Source organism: Mauremys mutica, chromosome 18 (genome assembly GCF_020497125.1).
Source record: "Mauremys mutica isolate MM-2020 ecotype Southern chromosome 18, ASM2049712v1, whole genome shotgun sequence".
Classification (NCBI taxonomy): Eukaryota; Metazoa; Chordata; order Testudines; family Geoemydidae; genus Mauremys; species Mauremys mutica.
In genome coordinates this window covers 26770070-26787110 of record NC_059089.1, presented here as the reverse complement: position 1 = coordinate 26787110, position 17041 = coordinate 26770070, and the positions used below count along the sequence as shown (strand labels likewise).

The 17041-nt window shown below is 54.3% G+C and overlaps 1 protein-coding gene across 3 annotated transcripts in view; it reads left to right on the top strand.

Annotated features, from left to right (window-relative positions):
* The first annotated feature begins 205 nt into the window (after window positions 1-205).
* Window positions 206-17041, top strand: part of NR5A1 (nuclear receptor subfamily 5 group A member 1) — a 59629-nt gene continuing 42793 nt past the window's right edge. Inside the window, exons 1-3 of one of the 3 annotated variants that reach the window (XM_044992912.1) lie at window positions 206-351; window positions 7708-7823; window positions 11448-11589. In XM_044992912.1, coding sequence (XP_044848847.1) covers window positions 7722-7823; window positions 11448-11589 — 244 coding nt within the window. In that variant the 5' untranslated portion in view covers window positions 206-351; window positions 7708-7721. Of the gene's footprint in view, window positions 352-7707; window positions 7824-11447; window positions 11590-12308; window positions 12374-17041 lie in introns of those variants that run through there. The other 2 variants (XM_044992914.1, XM_044992913.1) reach the window with 2 other exon arrangements.

The window sequence follows — 17041 nt, the reverse complement described above, 5'->3', positions numbered from 1 at the left end:
GTCACTTTCTAACGCTAGTTTATGAACAGGGGTTTGTATCTTCATTATTTTTTAGCGCGATCACGTGGCCACAGAAGCCAATGAGGCAACTAGTTTGGAGTCGTTTTCCCGGAGCCTAGCCCCCAGCGGGGAGGAGATTGGCTGGGCATCCCGCACAAGACAGTGTGTGCGTCTGCACGTTTAAATACCCACGCAACAGAGAGGCGGCCTGTAAATCAGCCCCATCCCCGGCCGCTGGGACAGTCCAGCTGAACAATTCAAGCCGAGGCTCGGTGGTCTGGACTTTCACTGTGGAGGTGCTAACGAGAGCGCCGACTCGCCCAGCCTGCCAAGCAGAGAGCTGCCTTCGGAGTGAGTATTTCACAGCAGGAATAATCAAGGTCATTTCAATCATTGCACTTTTAAAATCCTCCAGTGCTGTCTTGGCTCCTGCCTGGGGGTGAAACAGGCTGAGCCGCCTCCTCTTGGGGCTGGCCAGGACTCTGCAGCTCCCGGCGCGCAATGCCGCACCAGCTCAGCCCTCTGCTTGGGCGTTGGTCCCTGTCTAACTCTGGGCGTTTGCTGTCTGGGCTGCGAGGGAGGCTCTGGTGGTGCCTTGGGAAGGGAGGCTTAAGCTGTGTGTCTTTCAGTTTCCAGTTAATGGAATAAAAGCTTCGGAATTGGTTGCTATTGTGAATTCCCACCAGCACCTGGCCCAGGCCCCGCAGTGTGGAGCTGGGATGGCTTGTGCCATTGTACAGCACCCACCTTGCTGCTTCCCATATGTGCTGGACCCTCCCGCCTCCAGGTGATTCACTTGTTTAAGGATTGGTGCTGCCTCAGTCCCAGAGAATTTGGGGTAATGGGCCCAGGAGAGCTGCTGGTCTCCACACCAGGCCCAAGCCACCTCCAGGGAATGCTGAGGCTTGACCCACTTCTTCACTTGAATACCCATTGTTTCCCAAACTTTCCTCACAACCAAAACAGCTCGGAGGGGCGCTGATGGCGCTCGATAAATACGTTAGGGGTAAACAGCAGGGAGCATGAACAGCTATTGAAGCTAAAGGACAGGGTTGGCACAAGAACAAATGCAGATAAACTGGCTGTGAATTCAGGCTGGAAATTAACAGGCGGTTTCTAACCCTCAGAGGGGTGAGGTTCTGCAACAGCCTCCGTGTGGGAGCTGGGGTGGGGGGGAACCACTGAATTGGTTTTGAGAGAGCTGGACACGGATGGGTGTGATTGGATGTTGGTAGGGGGGGAAATGTCCTTCCTGTTGCCTTCTCAGTGGTGTCATCTCTAGGGTGGAGGAGAGAGGAAGGTACAAACAGAGCCCGCAACAGCCTCCGAGGCTGGAGAACAAGGGGAAGAGGTTAAAGAGTTGAAACTCCTCCATTCTGAGAGCAACTGACCCAGGGGAGATCCCTCGGGCTGAGCCATCTGTGGGACTAGTACAGCCGGGCAGTGGCAGGGCCTGCTTGCCAGATGTGGTCTTCAAGAACTCGGTGCTTAAGGAGCACAACAGAGATCTGCTTTATTTTCTGACTGGGTCCAGCTGGTTGTGCATAACAAGCGCTTCCCAGCACCCTGCCCAGGCTCTCTGTCTGGGAAGCTCAGTCCTTAAAGTCACAGTCCCATTATCACACACGGCTCTGCTTTGCCAGCGTGCTTCAAGGGGTTACAGGCATGGGTGGGGGATCCTCCCCGGACTTCCCAGCTCAGACTGCCACCACTTAGCACCAGATGTGTATTTCCACTGTGGGTTTGAACCGAGGGCACCAGAGAACCATCAGCTGGTTCCAGCTTTTATTCCCCCGGCCAACTTAAGGCCAGAGCACTAGAGCGGAGGAGCCTCTGCCCCATTCCCGGTCAGCTGACTGCCTTGCATAATAGAAATCCTTCCCTTCAGCAGGAGACCGCCTGATTCCCCCGGCCCTCGGGCTCTTGGTTAGGGTGCAATATATGCAGGAGACAGCAACAGTCTTTGGCTCCCAGTTGCTTTCAGTCCTTGCCATTTTGGAGCATTTCCCCCACCAAACTTGAGGCTGCGATTGCCTCTTCTAGTCTAGTCTTTATGAGAACAATTCCTTGGTATGGCCCCACCCCCTGCCCTGCTCTTCAGCCACCCAACTACTTCCCTGAGATCCTTGGGAGGAACATGATAGTGAATGACGGGCTACTGAGCTCTTAAGGGGAGTTTTCCTTCCTCTAACAATAGCCAAAGCACTGCTGTTCTGCACTGAGGGCTGACTTGCAGCTATTATTAGAGACGAGGCTCTTTTAATGGTGTGTTTGAACGAAGTGATCCTATCCCGCTGGAGTCTATTTCCTGTTCGCCGCACATCCCACTGGGAGTGCAGCTTCCACCCCGATGGCGAAAGCTCAGGGAGCTGGAACCCTCTGCTTGGGCAGTGCCCCTCTCCCCCCGCGTGCGGAAGGCTGAGGCTGCTACCTTAGGAGGAGATCATCTGTCAGAGGGGCAGAGCCCCATGTGCGCTGGGCCTCAGCAGAACTTTGTGAGGCGCGACAGGAGTTTTGCTTGCAGGGGGCTGGCTAATGGCTTTTGTTCCCATGAGATTCACACCCCTGCAATTTCACTCTGGGCTCCAGAAACTCAGACCCAGTCCAGACCCCCCCTTCCGGAAGCTATGGGCAGGGAAGAGGCGCACCTGAGATGGAGCACAAGCCTCAGGCTTCAGAGGGGTCGCCGTGTTAGTCTGGATCTGTAAAAAGCAACAGAGTCCTGTGGCACCTTATAAACTAACAGACGTATTGGAGCATGAGCTGTGAGCTCTGCAAACCTTCCTGTGCTCTTGAGGCCAAAGCCAGCCCTTCTGCACATCCATGCAACTCCATTGGCTTCCACAGGCTGTGAGGCTCATGTTCCCATTGACTTGGATGGATCAGAATTGGGTCCTGGCAGGGTGACTGGGGAGTTCTGCCTTGTTTGGGGGTATCTGAATGCTGTCCACCGCTGGAGCTGTGTGTTGTGCTGCCGGGGTGTTTAGATCTGCTCCTCGACTTAGTTAGAATGAGTTTGTCAAGGCCAGGTATCAGCCCCTCTTACTGAAATGCTACCCAAAGGCAATTGCTTTTCCCAGGTGCTAGGCGGCAGGGCACTGCACTGCTCTTGAGGGGTGAATTTTTGGAGCAACGGTAGCAGAGCAATTGTTTTTGCAACGGGCCAGTATCTCTCCTGATTCACATGCTGTGCAACCTTGTTGCTATGGAGGGTTTCCTGAGGAGTGTAAGTCAGGGCTGGATTTGGCCCAGTGGCACTAGTTAATGCTCTGCACACTGAAGACGAAGTGTGTGTCACACTGGTCTGATATAGCTCAGACAGGGCCCACCCAGCGGATGTAACGCACCGAGCGACAGGTGGGAAGATAATCCCTGGGCTGCGCCAGTCGTGGGAGCAAGACGTTCACTGGGATTTTGGGAAAGGAATTGCAGTTTGCTCAGGCCCGTGCCATGTGTACAGACACTCGTATAACCCTGTGGTGTGCTTCCCTTGGAACATCAATGCTGGCCGCCGCAGACAGTGACATTATCATTAGGCTTCTTGTGCATATGTGAGGGGGGTGGGAATGTGGGTGGCTGGGTGAAAGTGAGTGAGGGGGCTGGAATAGTCTGTGTGCGTGTGAGGGTGTGGGATAGTGTGTGTGGGGATTGGGGGGGTGGGATAGTGTGTGAGTAGGGGGGGTGGGATAGTGGGGGCATGGGATAGTGTGTATGGGGTATTGGGGGGGGTGGGATAGTGTGTGTGGAGACCCTTCACAGATCTGCTGGGTAAAGCCTTGATTCCTGTTTTCTCAAATGGAACGTAACAGGTGAGTGTGGTGCGGGGTTCATACCTGCCTCCACGCAGCAAACTTCCATTAACAGAACAAAACCCACTTGATCAGTAGAAAATGTACAGTGCACATTAGTGTGTTCTGGAGTAAGCTGTGCTCTGATGTCGCTGCCATGCAATGTTTCATTAAGTGTCTCTAAACTAAGTGAAGCAATGAATTAAATCCCAGCATTGAGTAACTGCCATCAGCTAAGGGGGTCAGGTCACCGTCTGCATTAGTTACTGCAGGCAGGGCATGTGCAATGCTCCTATAGTTGTGTCTATTGTTATCGACATTAATTTTCCCTAGCGAAGGATTCAAATGTTCCACTATACACAGCATCCACCAGCACCTTCCAGCTGAGGATCTCAAAGCCCTGGACAGCCTGGAATTCCTTTCTGACGGATTAATCCCAGTTTCCTGGTAAAGTCGGGGCTGATATTCTCATCTCCATTTTACAGTTGGGTTAAATTGCCCACCTGAGGTCCCAGGGTGAGGTGGGTGGCGGAGGTAGACAAGAGCTCATGAGTCTGCACTGAGCGCTAGGCTGCACTTCTTCCTCAGTGGTGCTGGAGTTGTCAGCTGTGCGATTCAATTATCAGGTGGTGGATTTGAGTAATTAGAAATGGAGCGGTTCCTGGAGCATAAAACCAGCAGCCAAAGGCCCATCTCTAGCTAAGGAGGAGAAGCTTTCCTACCATCACATCACTATAGATCCTTAGAAGGATTTCTACAGCCCTTCAGAAGGAATGAGAAGCCAGTAACTATAATGAAAACAGGCCCAGCTGATTTTTAAGAGGCTGATGAATTCTGGTCATCTGTGGGCCCTCTACAGCTTCAGTGATTCAACTACAATTCATCCCACAGTCCTTGACTGTCCTGGATCTGTTAGGCCCTGGGCTTTGGATGACATCTGCTACCACTGGGGTGTGCAGGTTCATCTCACATCTGCTTTTCCTGTGTTTATGGTGCCTCGGAAGGAACCTATGCCTTGCTTGAAGGTAGCTGCAGGCAAACTGCACGAAGGCTTCTTTCCAGTAGCTGTTATCAGGGCTGAGGCTGGCACTGCCTGCTGGCTTCTGGAAGGAGGAGGGTGGCTAAATACAAACACCTGAAAACCAGCAGAGACAAAGTTGAGGAAATGACTGCCTGACCCTCCCCTCCCAACCCCCACCTTAGCTCTGCTCCCTTCCTCATGGCCCTAAGCTGAGCCTTCATCTCAGCCATCAACCCTGTGGGGCCTTCCCTCCCGTGTGGCCGACAGTGCAGGAAGTTCTTGGCTGTGTCATGCCCAGGGTAGAGGTGGTGTGTGGGTGGAGTTTAGCAAACCCCAGCTCAAACCCAACTTGTAGCCTATCTTCCCACTCTTCTCCTGTAGGCCCTGGCAAAGCCTGGGGGTGCCCTGTGCTGTGTGCCAGCCGTCTGCTCGGCCTCCCCAGGCGTGAGTGCAGGGGAGAGGCCTCAGGGCAGCGTGTGACCACCGGGGTGGCTGCTGAGCTTGGGTGGGCCCTGGCAATAGACAAGTGTTCGAAGAGGGGGAAGTGCTCTCCCCTTCCCCTGTCTCTGGGACATTCCAGGGGCATCTTCCCTAGGTGGCTGCCTCCTGGCAGTGCTCAGAGGACACCTCTTTCCCTTACTCTTTTATACCTTTTAGAGCGCAGAGCCACAGGGCCCAATGTAATAATTCCCGCTGCTCACGGGCTGCTCCAGCTAACTTTCAAACCCAGGTTCTGAGCTCATTATTTAAGGGGCTTCAACTGCTCGGTGGTCCTTTGATTTTTTTGGGGGGTGGGGGTGGGGGTATTGTTATTTAGAGCAGTGTTTCTCAAGGGTGGGTCTGTGGACCAGCCCTGGTCCCTGGGATCTCCCTGGCACAGTTCAGGGGGCAGCAAGCCCATCCCTGATCTGAAAAAGGTTTGAGAAACTGCTGCTGTAGAGAGAGGGTCAAATGTAGAATCAGCTCTCAGTGCCTTGGGGGGGCAGCACGGTCCCCTTGGCTAAATACTGGTGGGGGGGCTAGGCCCTGACCAGGGATATATTACCCCCCCTCCAGTACATAATAAAAAAGGAATGGAGGCCCCTGGAGCAGCAGTTGCTCAGTCTGCTTCTGCCTGGCGCCGGCTGTGACTGGTCCGGGGGCTGCAGAAAGGATCATCCTGACGCGGGCGGGGGTCTGTCCACGGTGCCGCTGGTTCGGAGTTAGCAAAGGCAGCGTCTGGTCCGCGTTAGCTGCGCACGGGGCGGAGGCGGGGGCGGCCAGACCCTGCAGGGCAGCTCCTGGAGCAGAGCCGGGCGCCGCGTCCGGGGGCTGTCGGGAGCCCCCCCGAGCCGGCCAGGAGCCGAGCCCCCCGCATCCCCAGGGCCTCGCGCCGCGGTTCAGGGCGCTCCGCACTGGGCTGGGTGCAGGGGGGTTTCCATGCGTGGTTCTGCCCCTGGGCTTTGCCCTGGTGAGGAGCCGAGACCGGCTCCCGGGCAGCTGGTCTCCTGCAGACACTCCCCACCCCAAGGGCCCCTAGGAGCCCTGCGCTCCCCCCCGCGAACGCTGCAGACCCGGGGCAGGGAAATCCCAGACCCCGCAGGGCCCGGGGCGCGAACCGGGCGGGGGGCTTCGTGCGCGGACCTGGGCCGCCAGGACCCGCCTGTTGCAGCCTCCTGCAGCGGGGAGAGTCAGTGACCCAGGGGGGCAGAGCCCGGCCGGCCCCTCCCCAGCAGCAGGGCAGCCCCGCGGCGCGGGGCGAGGCCCAGGCGGACTCGCGGGGAGAACGGGCCGGCCGCGAAGCCGCGCAACCTGCCCCTGCGCGCCAGGAGGCTTAGCGGGACCTTTGCGCCTGTTCCCCGCGCGCGGCTCCCCGGGCCCGGCCGGGGCGGGTGTTTGCTCGGAGCCCGCGGAGCCCCTGGAGCCGGGACCCACCTCCCTCGCGGGGGTCGCGCTGGGGCCGTTCCGATCCGAGCCGGGTTCGAGCCGGGGGGAGGCGCCAGTGATCCCCGCGGAGCTGGGACGGGCCGGGCCGGCTCCCTGCAGGGCACTGCCCGGGCACGCGGCCGTCCCAGCCCTGCGGCCACGCCGCGCTGTCCCCGCGGGGCGAGCCCTGGGGCGGCCCTGCCAGGCCGCTGCCGAGCGCACCCCGGGGTCCGGGTCCCCTGCGCCCCTTCCCGCCGCCCCGCCAGGCTCCCCGGAGAGCCGGCCAGGGCCTGGGCCCCCGCGCGGCCCGGCCCGCCTGCCCCATGGCTCGGTCCTGGCGGTGCCGTCGGCGCGGGGAGCTGAGCTCCCGCCTGCGCTCGGAGCCGCCGAGGTGGGGCCGGGCTCGGGCCCAGCGGCGGCTCCGGCGGTGACAAGCCCGGAGGTGCCCGCGGGTCTCCCCCGTCCAGGCCCCCGGAGCAGCGACGGGCACCGCCAGGACCTGCCCCGGCCCCGGCGGCCCCCCAGTGCGCCCGGCCAGCGGGACCCCGAGCCCCGCGCTGGGCCCGGGCCTGTCCCCGGGAGCTCCTCGGGGCAGGGCGCAGCCGGAGCCCGGAGCCCGGAGCCCTCGCTGCTCCCGGCCGGCTCCGTCCCGCTGCCCCAGCACCCCCGGGCAGGCGGGTCCAGCCCGCGCCCGGAGCGGGGGAGCCGAGGGTGGCACCAGAGTCTCCAGCCCTGCCCCCCAGGTCCCTTCCCCCGCCCCCGCCCTGCTGCCAGCCCCCCGCGGCTGCCGCCCCCCCAGCCCGGCTTGCCGCCCCTCGGGGGTGGTCACTCCCCGCACCAGCCTGGATGTGCAGCCTCAGGCGCTATAAAGGGTCCGCCCGCAGCACCCGCCACCTGCCTGTCACGCTCCGCAGCGCCCCGCGCTCCGCTCCGCGCCTCCCGCCGGGCCGGCCAGGGGCTCGTCCCGCGCTGACCCGCTCTCGCTCCCCGCAGGCGGCCCGGAGGCGATGGACTATACCTACGATGAGGACCTGGACGAGCTGTGTCCTGTCTGCGGGGACAAGGTCTCCGGGTACCACTACGGGCTGCTCACCTGTGAGAGCTGCAAGGTAGGAAACCGCCCGCGGGCCGGGCAGGGCGCGCTGGCAGCTCGCGAGAAGGGCCCAGGAGGGACCGGCCCGATCGCCCCTTCCAGCGGGCTTGGCTCCAGGCTCGCCGCGGGCCGCGGAGGCTCGCCCCGAAAGGGGCCCCTCGCCGCCGGCCCCAGCCAAAGGGGAGCGGGGGCAGGGCGGGCACCCCGGCCCCTCCAGGGGTTCGTTGGCAGGAGTTAGGAAGTGATCAGCAAGGCCGGGAAATCGTTGCGCTCTAATTCCCCGCGCGGCAGAGCTCGCGAGGTCCGTCGGGTTGGGGGTTTTTCACGCTCACAATGTGCCTGGCGAATAAATGATGCGGGGTGTTCACTTGCCCGGGAAAGCCCCGATTCCCCCCTGCCGGTGCCCAGCCTCCACTTTAGCCGGGAGCGTGGGACGGAACGAATCTAGTTTTCCATTAAATCTGGAGGTAATTCCTGGCCGAAGCGCTCGGTGGTTTGATAGCGCGGCGCTTTGCGCTTGGAAAGGCTGAAGCTGCACGTGAATTTCAGCGAAGGGGCTGCACCTTTCTTGGAGCCACTCCGCAAAGACAGGAGCAGGGGCAGCTGGACTTCTCCGAATACTGAACTTTTCAAACCTTTCCTAAGAAATGCGAAGCCCGCAGTCCAGCCCCTGAGTCGGGAAACACTCGCCGGGGTTTGCGTGTCACGTCGCGGGGATGTGACAACGCACAGAAATATAACGGGGAATTAAAGAACTAAAATAATTTTGTTCTTGGAGTAGAAGTGACCGGGGTGAGCTGATGCACCATTAGCGGCTGGGTCTGCAAACCCGCCCGGCCTGCGCGCGGGGAAGTGTTTCAATAATGACGCTTTGCTGTAAAGCGGCGGAGCTGCTGGCTCCTATTTCCCCGTTTTATTTAGCGTTTCTGTTACAAACCCTGATTAACCTGCCCCGGGAGTCGCGCAAAGCGCTGGCCCAAGGGGGGTTTATTCCACAAAATCCGCCCCGGGCTGGATCCCTGAAGCCCAAATTACTATGATTTGTGCATGCACAGACGACGTGTTTCTGCACATTTAATGTGTTAAAACGAAACTGTAGCCAGCCCGTGGGGTGAATCGTACCGAGCAGTAACTCGGGCACTTTTGGCCGGAGTGTAACTCCGGAGCGGGTAGAATCATTTCGCTCCGGATTTATGGCCCGCTTTCCCCAAGTCTTTTAAAAGTTCACTGAGTTTAAGCGGCGCAAGCGAGTTGCCGAGGCAGAGTGCTCGTTCTCTCTTTCATTTTCCGTTTGACTCTTCGGCTCATCAAACCAAAATCGATTTTTAGGGTCTTTAGATATTTTTAAATAGCTCTTTAGAAGAGATATTAGAAATGTTAATTTTATAGCAATCAAAATAAATTAAATCAAACGGTTCAGGGATTATTATTATTATTATTTTAGTTTAAAAATATTAACCCTATAATTAGCCGTCTCAGCGGTGCGGATTATTTTTATTTCGCAGTCAGATGGGTGCACCGTTGCTTGCACCACTAATCTGCACAACGAAATATACGGAGCCCCAGTAATGTTTGCTAGCAAATGGAACAGAATTGGGTGCTGTCCCGTGGCATTTCACTGGGCACCGTTCTGTGCTGGGCGCGCGTGCAAGATGCCACCGCGGGGCTGGCTGCATGGGGAGAGGCTGCATCTCTTGGGGTGCATCTAAGGAGATCAGAGCGCGCTGGATTTAGGGGGGATCCTGTCCAAATCCCCTCGCAATTCAGCTGCAGTGCGGGTGACCGGCGCTTTAGAAGTGCCAGAGACAGAGAGAAAATCGCGGAACCAAATACCAGGGTGACTGGAAAGCAAAGCGAAGCGAAGCCGAATCTTGCAGAATTTTGTTGTCACTGCGGGGGCTGATGGTGGGTGAGGGGCTCAGTGGGGAGGGGGGTGACCGCTGTTCGAGACCTCTCTGGAAGGAAAGCGGCTCCCCTGACCTCTGAACGGCTTTTCCTCCCTCCTTTATTTCCCATCAGCTGCTTGTATGTGTCCGGCCGAAGGTGTCATTAGGTGAAATGGGAGGATCTCCCAGGCAATGGCGAATATCTTTTGTAAATTGGAGGCCGGTTGCTACCTGTAGTTTCTGGTTTGGGGGGGGGGGAAAGGGGGGTCCTTCCCATAGCACCAAACCAGAGCACAGCAAGAGTCCCTCCACCTGCCTGGGGCTGGGGAGGAATTGCAGAAGCTGGAAAGATCCTAGTTTAAATGCCGCCTCCCCGAATAGCCAGCCCTTGGCTGTGTTGTATTTTCAGAGGGATAAATTGGAGTGGGGGGGCAGCTCTCAAATTGCTTTTGACTAATGTTCAACAGTCTCCTTGCTCTCAGCGGGGAGCATTGCACCCACGAGCCCTGGCAGACACAGCCTGGCCCTGCGTTTCCTTCTGCCTGAGCTCCGGTTCCCCTCTGGGGCAAGCCAACAGCACATGAGCGGCTGTGCCATGGGGCAGTCCCGAGAGGCAGAGGCCCTGGGGGTGTGCTGGACTGAGCAGGGTTCTGGCCTGGCCTGCTGGGATCCTGCTCTGTGGTCTGCTTCACATGGGTCTTTCTGGGGCCTTTCTAAGGGGCCCACTGAAGTATCCCAGTATCTTCATTGCTCTCTCTGCCCAGTGCGGCTGGTAATGCTGAGCTGCCTCTCACAGGTTTGGGGCGAATGTTTGTCCAGGTCTTTGAAGACATAAATCACGCTATAGACACAGATTTGTATTCAAAGAGCAGGCCCCTTTTTAACCTACGGTGTTAATGAAGATTGAGAGGCAGGCTGACGTTCCCCCGGCCAGATTCACCTTCTTCACAATTCCCCAAATTTGTTTAAAAAAGAAATCTACAAAAAGAAAGCAATGGCCTCACTGGCTTCCCCCCGGAGCCCTGGCATTTCTAAGCATTCAGCACTAGCTGCTGTAAATAGGTGTAACTCCATCGCCTTGAATACTATGCTCATTTATGCCAGCTGAGCATCAGGCCCATTGTATTTCAGCAGAGTCCTAAGCAGATGAAAAACATCAAATGTTTCCCGTGGTCTTGCAGTCAGATTCCTGGAGTTCAGATCATGTCTGACTGAGAAGAGACACCTTCTCAGGGCAAGGGAGTTCAGACGCTGGGGGAGAGAAGCCAGGCCTGCAGCCTTTGTCTTTTAAAAACTTGAACAAAAATACATGACTTCTGGCTCTGCAGCTCCTGTCTGTGACTGTTAGCTTTTCTGGCAATGTGAGGCCCCCGTGGCACTGCTCACTGCCGCTAACTCCAGATCAGAGAATTTGTTCTTGCGGCTTTTTAAGCAATTTCCCCCAACGAGAATATAGGGGCCAAGAAAATAAGAGCCACCAACTATGATTCACTGTTAGGCAACAGCAGAGCTCAGTCACCTAAGATGCTATTTTAATCGATGTGCAGCGTCCAACTCTTCCAAAGCCACTTCTTCCTCTGCCCCGAGGACAGTGGGTCTGCAAAGAATTTCTCCAGGCAAGGAACAAATCATCCATGTTAAACAGCAGCCTAGTGCAGGATCCCCCTTCCCCGGGATGCCTGCGTAGTCCTGGACAGACTGTAAATGCTGGCGTATTAATGCATTGCATTTCTGCCTTCTCTCGTTACCATCAGGGCTTTTTCAAGCGGACCGTGCAGAATAACAAGCACTACACCTGCACCGAAAGCCAGAACTGCAAAATCGACAAAACCCAGAGGAAGAGATGTCCCTACTGCCGCTTTCAGAAGTGCTTGACGGTGGGAATGAGACTAGAAGGTAAGAGCCCTGGTCTGCTGCCTCATGTCACTTAGCTCCGTGTGCTCCGGGGCAAGAAGGGAGGGGTCGACAGGTGTATGGATGTGGTGTAAATAGGTAGGGCCCTGAACTGGCCTGATCCTGTGACGTGTGGAGCACCGTCTTCTCCCATGTATATCACTGGGACTTCAGGGCACCCGGTACACAGGATCAGGCCCAAAGCCAGCTATGACAGCTGCTTATAGCAAAAGAAATTCTTTCTTCGGTGTGTTGGAATTGTAGTTTGTTCATTTCTTTTTATTTAAACGCGATTTGGGTTGGGTCAGTGGATCCGTATCTTCATGGGCAATACTTTAGGTTATAAGATTGTCTGGCACAGCTGTGCCTGGGAATTAAGCAATGACCTCAGAATTAAAAACAGCCCTTGGTTCTCACTGTAGTATCATCATTCCAAGTAAACTTTCCATTCAGGGCTAGATTGTTTTTTTTCGTCACCAGTCTCTAGGATACAGCACAGCCAACCCTGGCATTAAAAAAACATGAGTCAGGACCCTGAAAATCATGAGATTTAAAAAAAAAATGTGGGGTTCTTTTGATTTGCCTTCTGGTTTTTCAGAGTTTAGGGTTCACACTTTGAAGGTTTTCTTTGCAAGCTAGAGGGCTTGAAAATGTTCTGGGTTTTGGTTTTTTGGTTTATTTTAAATGAAAGCCAAGATTCCCCTATTTTTGCATAATTCCAGGAGGCGAGGCTTTAAGGAAAACACCGAGCATCGTGAGAATCAGGATAAAATGGCAGGATACAACAGTGAGAATATAATTTTTCTTTTGCCACATTCACTGTAACAAGAATTTCTCCTTATACAAGGGGACTCATAGTAGCACAGGGGATCTCTCACCAGATTGACATTGAGGTCATGCTATTGATGTCAGTCTTGATTTGTGCTGGTGTGGCTGATAGCAGAATCAGGCCATATTGTTCTTCTGTATTATGATGTGTTTTACGTGGCACTTACGCACTGATGTTGCAGAACTTCACAATGCACACAGGGCTCAGGGCCAGGAAAAACCATTACAAACACGGGATAACAAAAATGGGAAAAAAAGGACTAAATTTTACACCAAATCAAAAGATCTGGGCAGACAGTGCTGGGGCTGTCCAGGGTTGGGGGACTCCGTGCTCCATTCACATGGGAATTAAGAGCAAAGTGGGGGTTGAACATAAAGTACTGCTAATACCTGAATAAAAACTGAAATCATTTCCCAAGCAGGAAGGAGGCTGAACAGTTAAGAGCAGGACACGTTTAATGGCGAAGGCAGCCAGTGCAAACTCACCCATGGAGCTGGCATCAGCGCTGAGTGTCATTTCAAAAGCAGATCTGAGCCTTAGCCCTGGCTGTGACTGGAGTATTAGTTACAAACAGTTCCTGAGCCAACTGTCCGGCTTACCCAGAGGCAGGGCTTAATTTGTGCTAAGGCTTGCAAGGGCTGAGCTCTGGCACCTCTGGGCTTGGGAGGTCAGAGCTCTGGCACCTCTGGGCTTGCTGCATCAATTGTGAAAATAAAAAAATTGCTTGAGCCCTGGCACCTAATTGCTTGAGCCCTGGTACCTCTTTCATTACAAATTAAGCACTGCCCAGGGGCTTTGCTAAATCACAGGGTCTGACACTTTGTACCAGCTCTCTGTCTTGTAACTGAGAACCGGTACGGTCGCCTTCGCTGGCAGTCAGAACTCACACTCCGCTCCTGTGTGCAGTGAATGGGTGAGGGACACTGAAATCAGAGCCCCGTGTTCCCTGTTGGCACCCGCCTGACTTCGAGGCACTTCCCCTGCTTACAGCAGGGTTGAGTGTGGTCCTGTGTGTTTGTGGGGCTCAGAGGCAAAGCCAGGATACTTGCTGCCTGTCTGTTCAAAGCAGCCTTTTCCCCGCCCTCTGAGCTGCTTGATGAAACTCTGCAGTAGCTTATCCAACAGGGATCACCTAGAGGAAAAATGACATCCCAACTTGACTGTCTGTCTTTTGTGGTGAAAATTGGAGCTTACGTTTCCTTAGTTATTAGTATTTACTGGGCAGAAAATCTGAACTGACACTTCTAAAGAGATCCTTCAACTCAATAGGACAAAAGCAAGTCTGAAATTATTGATTTTGGGGACAAGTATGATGTTGACATAGGCCTCTCTTGATGCTCAAGAAAGGAAACGACTGAGAAGTCTGGACTGTGTGAACAACACAATCTCAGCATATCCCAGACAAATCAGAATGCTCACCTGAGTGCCCTGCAATAGAGCGACAAGAGAGTCTCTGAAGCTGCTCGGCATTAACAGAGTACAGTGTGTTTGTGCTGATCACAGCACCGCTTCAGATAATAAAAGGTTTCGCATGCAGGCTTTCCCTCTAGAGTGACAGCACAACACGGCCCATGCAAATTCACCCTGGTGAGCACGTTTCACAGAATTAAACGTGCAACAGAGGGGCAGAAACACTGAGTGGTGCAGGCCGGGGGCAAGAGGGATGCAAAGATCCAGTGGAAAGGCTCTTGCACCAATCGTGGTGCGATTATGTGAAGGGATGGCAAGGAGGCTAGTGTTAGGCCTGAGGTGGGAGAGGGGGCAGGGAGGGCCTGTGATATGGGCTGGAACAAATCCAGGGAGAGTTTTAAAAATAGGAAGAACAATTTCAAAGCAGATCCTGAAATGAATGGTAGGGGTGCGGGGCAGGGGGGAGGCGAGGAGCTTCAGTGAGAAGGTGGGCGGTAACCTTGATCTCTCAGGAATACTTCTCCGTCGAGTACAGAATTAATAACCAGATCCGGGTAGAGCTGGCTCTTTCTGCACTAACTCTGGAGAATAAAGGAGTAGCTGAGGCCGCACTGAAGATGTTTCTGTCTAGAATGGAGACGAGTGAACTCACTTTGCCTAATTCTGACCCTACTCCATGGGTTGGGAGGTTTACACGCTACTGCCCCACTTAATAGATACTGTGAGGAAAGGCACAGAAATGGGGAGAGAAATTAGAGTGAAAAAGAATATGACACATGACATAGGGCAGCTCCTTATAGCAACCTAGCTTTGATCCCTCGATCCTTCACTCACAGCAAAGAGTCTAAGCTAGAGCTGATTTCTTTAAGGTGCGTGTGTATGTGAAAGAGAGTGAGAGCAGGTGAGTGGGGTTGGAGTGTGTGTTAAACTACAGCCAAAAAGATTCATGAACTCAGACTGGGTTGGGAATCCAAGAAATAGTCTAAATAGCTGCAAAAATCTCAGACTCCATCATTTTTGTCTGTCCTTAGTTTGGAGGCATCTGTACTTCCTGTTTCATTTTGTTCCTGGAGACATTTGAATGAATACAGGATCTTTGCTTTTCTAACCAGTCCCTCTGCCCTGCCCTCGGTTTCCCACCTGAGATCAGAATATTGTGTTTGTGGCAGCACAAGAACCCAGCTGGGATGCAGCAAACAGCAAGGTGTTTATGATCCCAGGTGAGGCAGAAGTAGTAGGCACAGGGGAATGCATGAGAATCAAAGCACGTCTTCTCTCTTAGGGTGCTTGTTTTTAAAGAAAAAGGGTGTGTTCATTTCCCGCTTGTGAAAGATGCTACACTGAGTGCCCTGGGGCCTGCACGCCTCTAGTTATTCAACAGCACAGGTGCAGCCCAGGTAGGAGCTGTGCAAACTTCCTCTGCACACCCCTCTGTGTGTCGCAGGAATCGTTTCGAAGGGTGTCTTCACTAGCCATTCTCCAGCAGTGGTAGCAGTGACATAGCTACCGATGGAAGAGAGGGCTCCGGTGGGCATGAAAACCTACTCTGAGCAGGTAGAAGTGCTTGAACACACCCTTTGTCCTGGGGCTTTTATACTGTGTTAAGCGCTGGAAACGGGAACACACCGTTGTAGTGCAGACAAAGGAGACGTGTGGAAGGGGAGTTCAGTCTCTCTGGCTCATTCAGTGCTTTGCCTTCCTGTGGAGGCTGCCACCAAGGGTGCAGGTTAGTGCTGACCGTGTAGGTGGTTTTTATGTGCTCTCTGTGAGGCACTGGCCTAAAACTGTCCATATAATGTACTGCCCAGCCACTGGAGGGCAAAGCAGGTGGGCTCTCAAACAGTGACGGAGAGGTGAAGTGTTCTGTATTCCACAGACATTGTTGCCCTTAGCCAGGCAGCCCCCCAGAGAGGCTGTTTCCAGGCAAATACCCCTAGATAAGACGGAATGAGGGAGGAGAAACAGGCTTCTCTCTAGAGAGAGCGTTCTCCATGGAGTGCGAGTGCCCCTTCAAGGAAAGTCTCTGCAAACATCGCCTGCCTCCTGGCTGGCTTTCAGTCCCTACTGAATGGTCCCATGTTCCCAGCCAGTCTCTGAGAAACTTGGCCAGCGCTGTGGTTCTGTTGTGCAGTGAAGGTTGCTAGAGCGGGTTTCCGAGGCTGCAGTGAAAGGAAAGGTTAGTGCGATGCCTTTTGCAGAAATAACAGCTGAAGCACAAACACTTGAGCTCTCCACTCAGAGTGGGGTGGCAAAGCTAGTTGCTTTCCCCTGTTGTACACATTTTCCGTGGCTTCCCAAGCACGGGGGTCACCAGCCGCCCAGCCTTTCTCACGTCCGTCTGCGCAGATCTCCAACGTGGAGCTTTCAGCTATTTGAGGCTCTTCCAAGAGTGTTTTCTTAAGGCAAAAACACTCTTGGGAATGGCCACAGAGGAAAGTGAATGATCTTGTGAAGCAAAGAAGCACCTGTTTCCTAAAGCAGTGACACATTCTTGTGTTTCTTTTGGGGTCCAGAGAGGACATCTGTTTCTTTGAGAGGGGAGAGGTTCTAATGGGCCCGTTAGCGCGAGGAGCTTGTTGTAAGACTCCTTGGGCAGAGTTTTAAGATGTTTTTAATAATACACACACCGGGCCAGACCCACTGCTGGTGCAAATCGATATAGTCCAGTTGAAATCAATGGAGCTAGGCCGGTCTACACCAACTGCAGATCTGGCCAATATGTTTTGGAGCGCTCGCCTGACCATTTGTCTTGCGTGTAATGGTCGTGTTGGAAGGGACTGACAGGAAGGAGTGCACGACTGGATCCAATTCAACAAAATCTCACTGAGTCACTATGGCAACTCCCAGCCATTCAAAAATCACGAGTCAAGATCCAGCAAATTGTGAGGTTATGTTTAAAAATCTTGAGACTTTAAAAAACAATAACTTGGGGTTGTTTTTATTTGCCTCCTGACTTCACATTTTCAAGCATTTCTCTGCAAGAATGAGCACTGGAAACTTAATTAGTCCCCCCCCCTTTTTTTAACATGAAAGATGAGATTCTCACGTATTCACCTGACTCCAGGAGCTTGGGCTTTAAGAAAAGCACCAATATTGCAAGACTTGTGATAAAATAGTGAGACTTAGGCAACGCTGCTGAGATACAGTTTTCTGCAAATTGAAACTCTTTGATTTGATGGCTAGTGAGTGGCAATGCAGGGCGTGGCTGAAGATGGC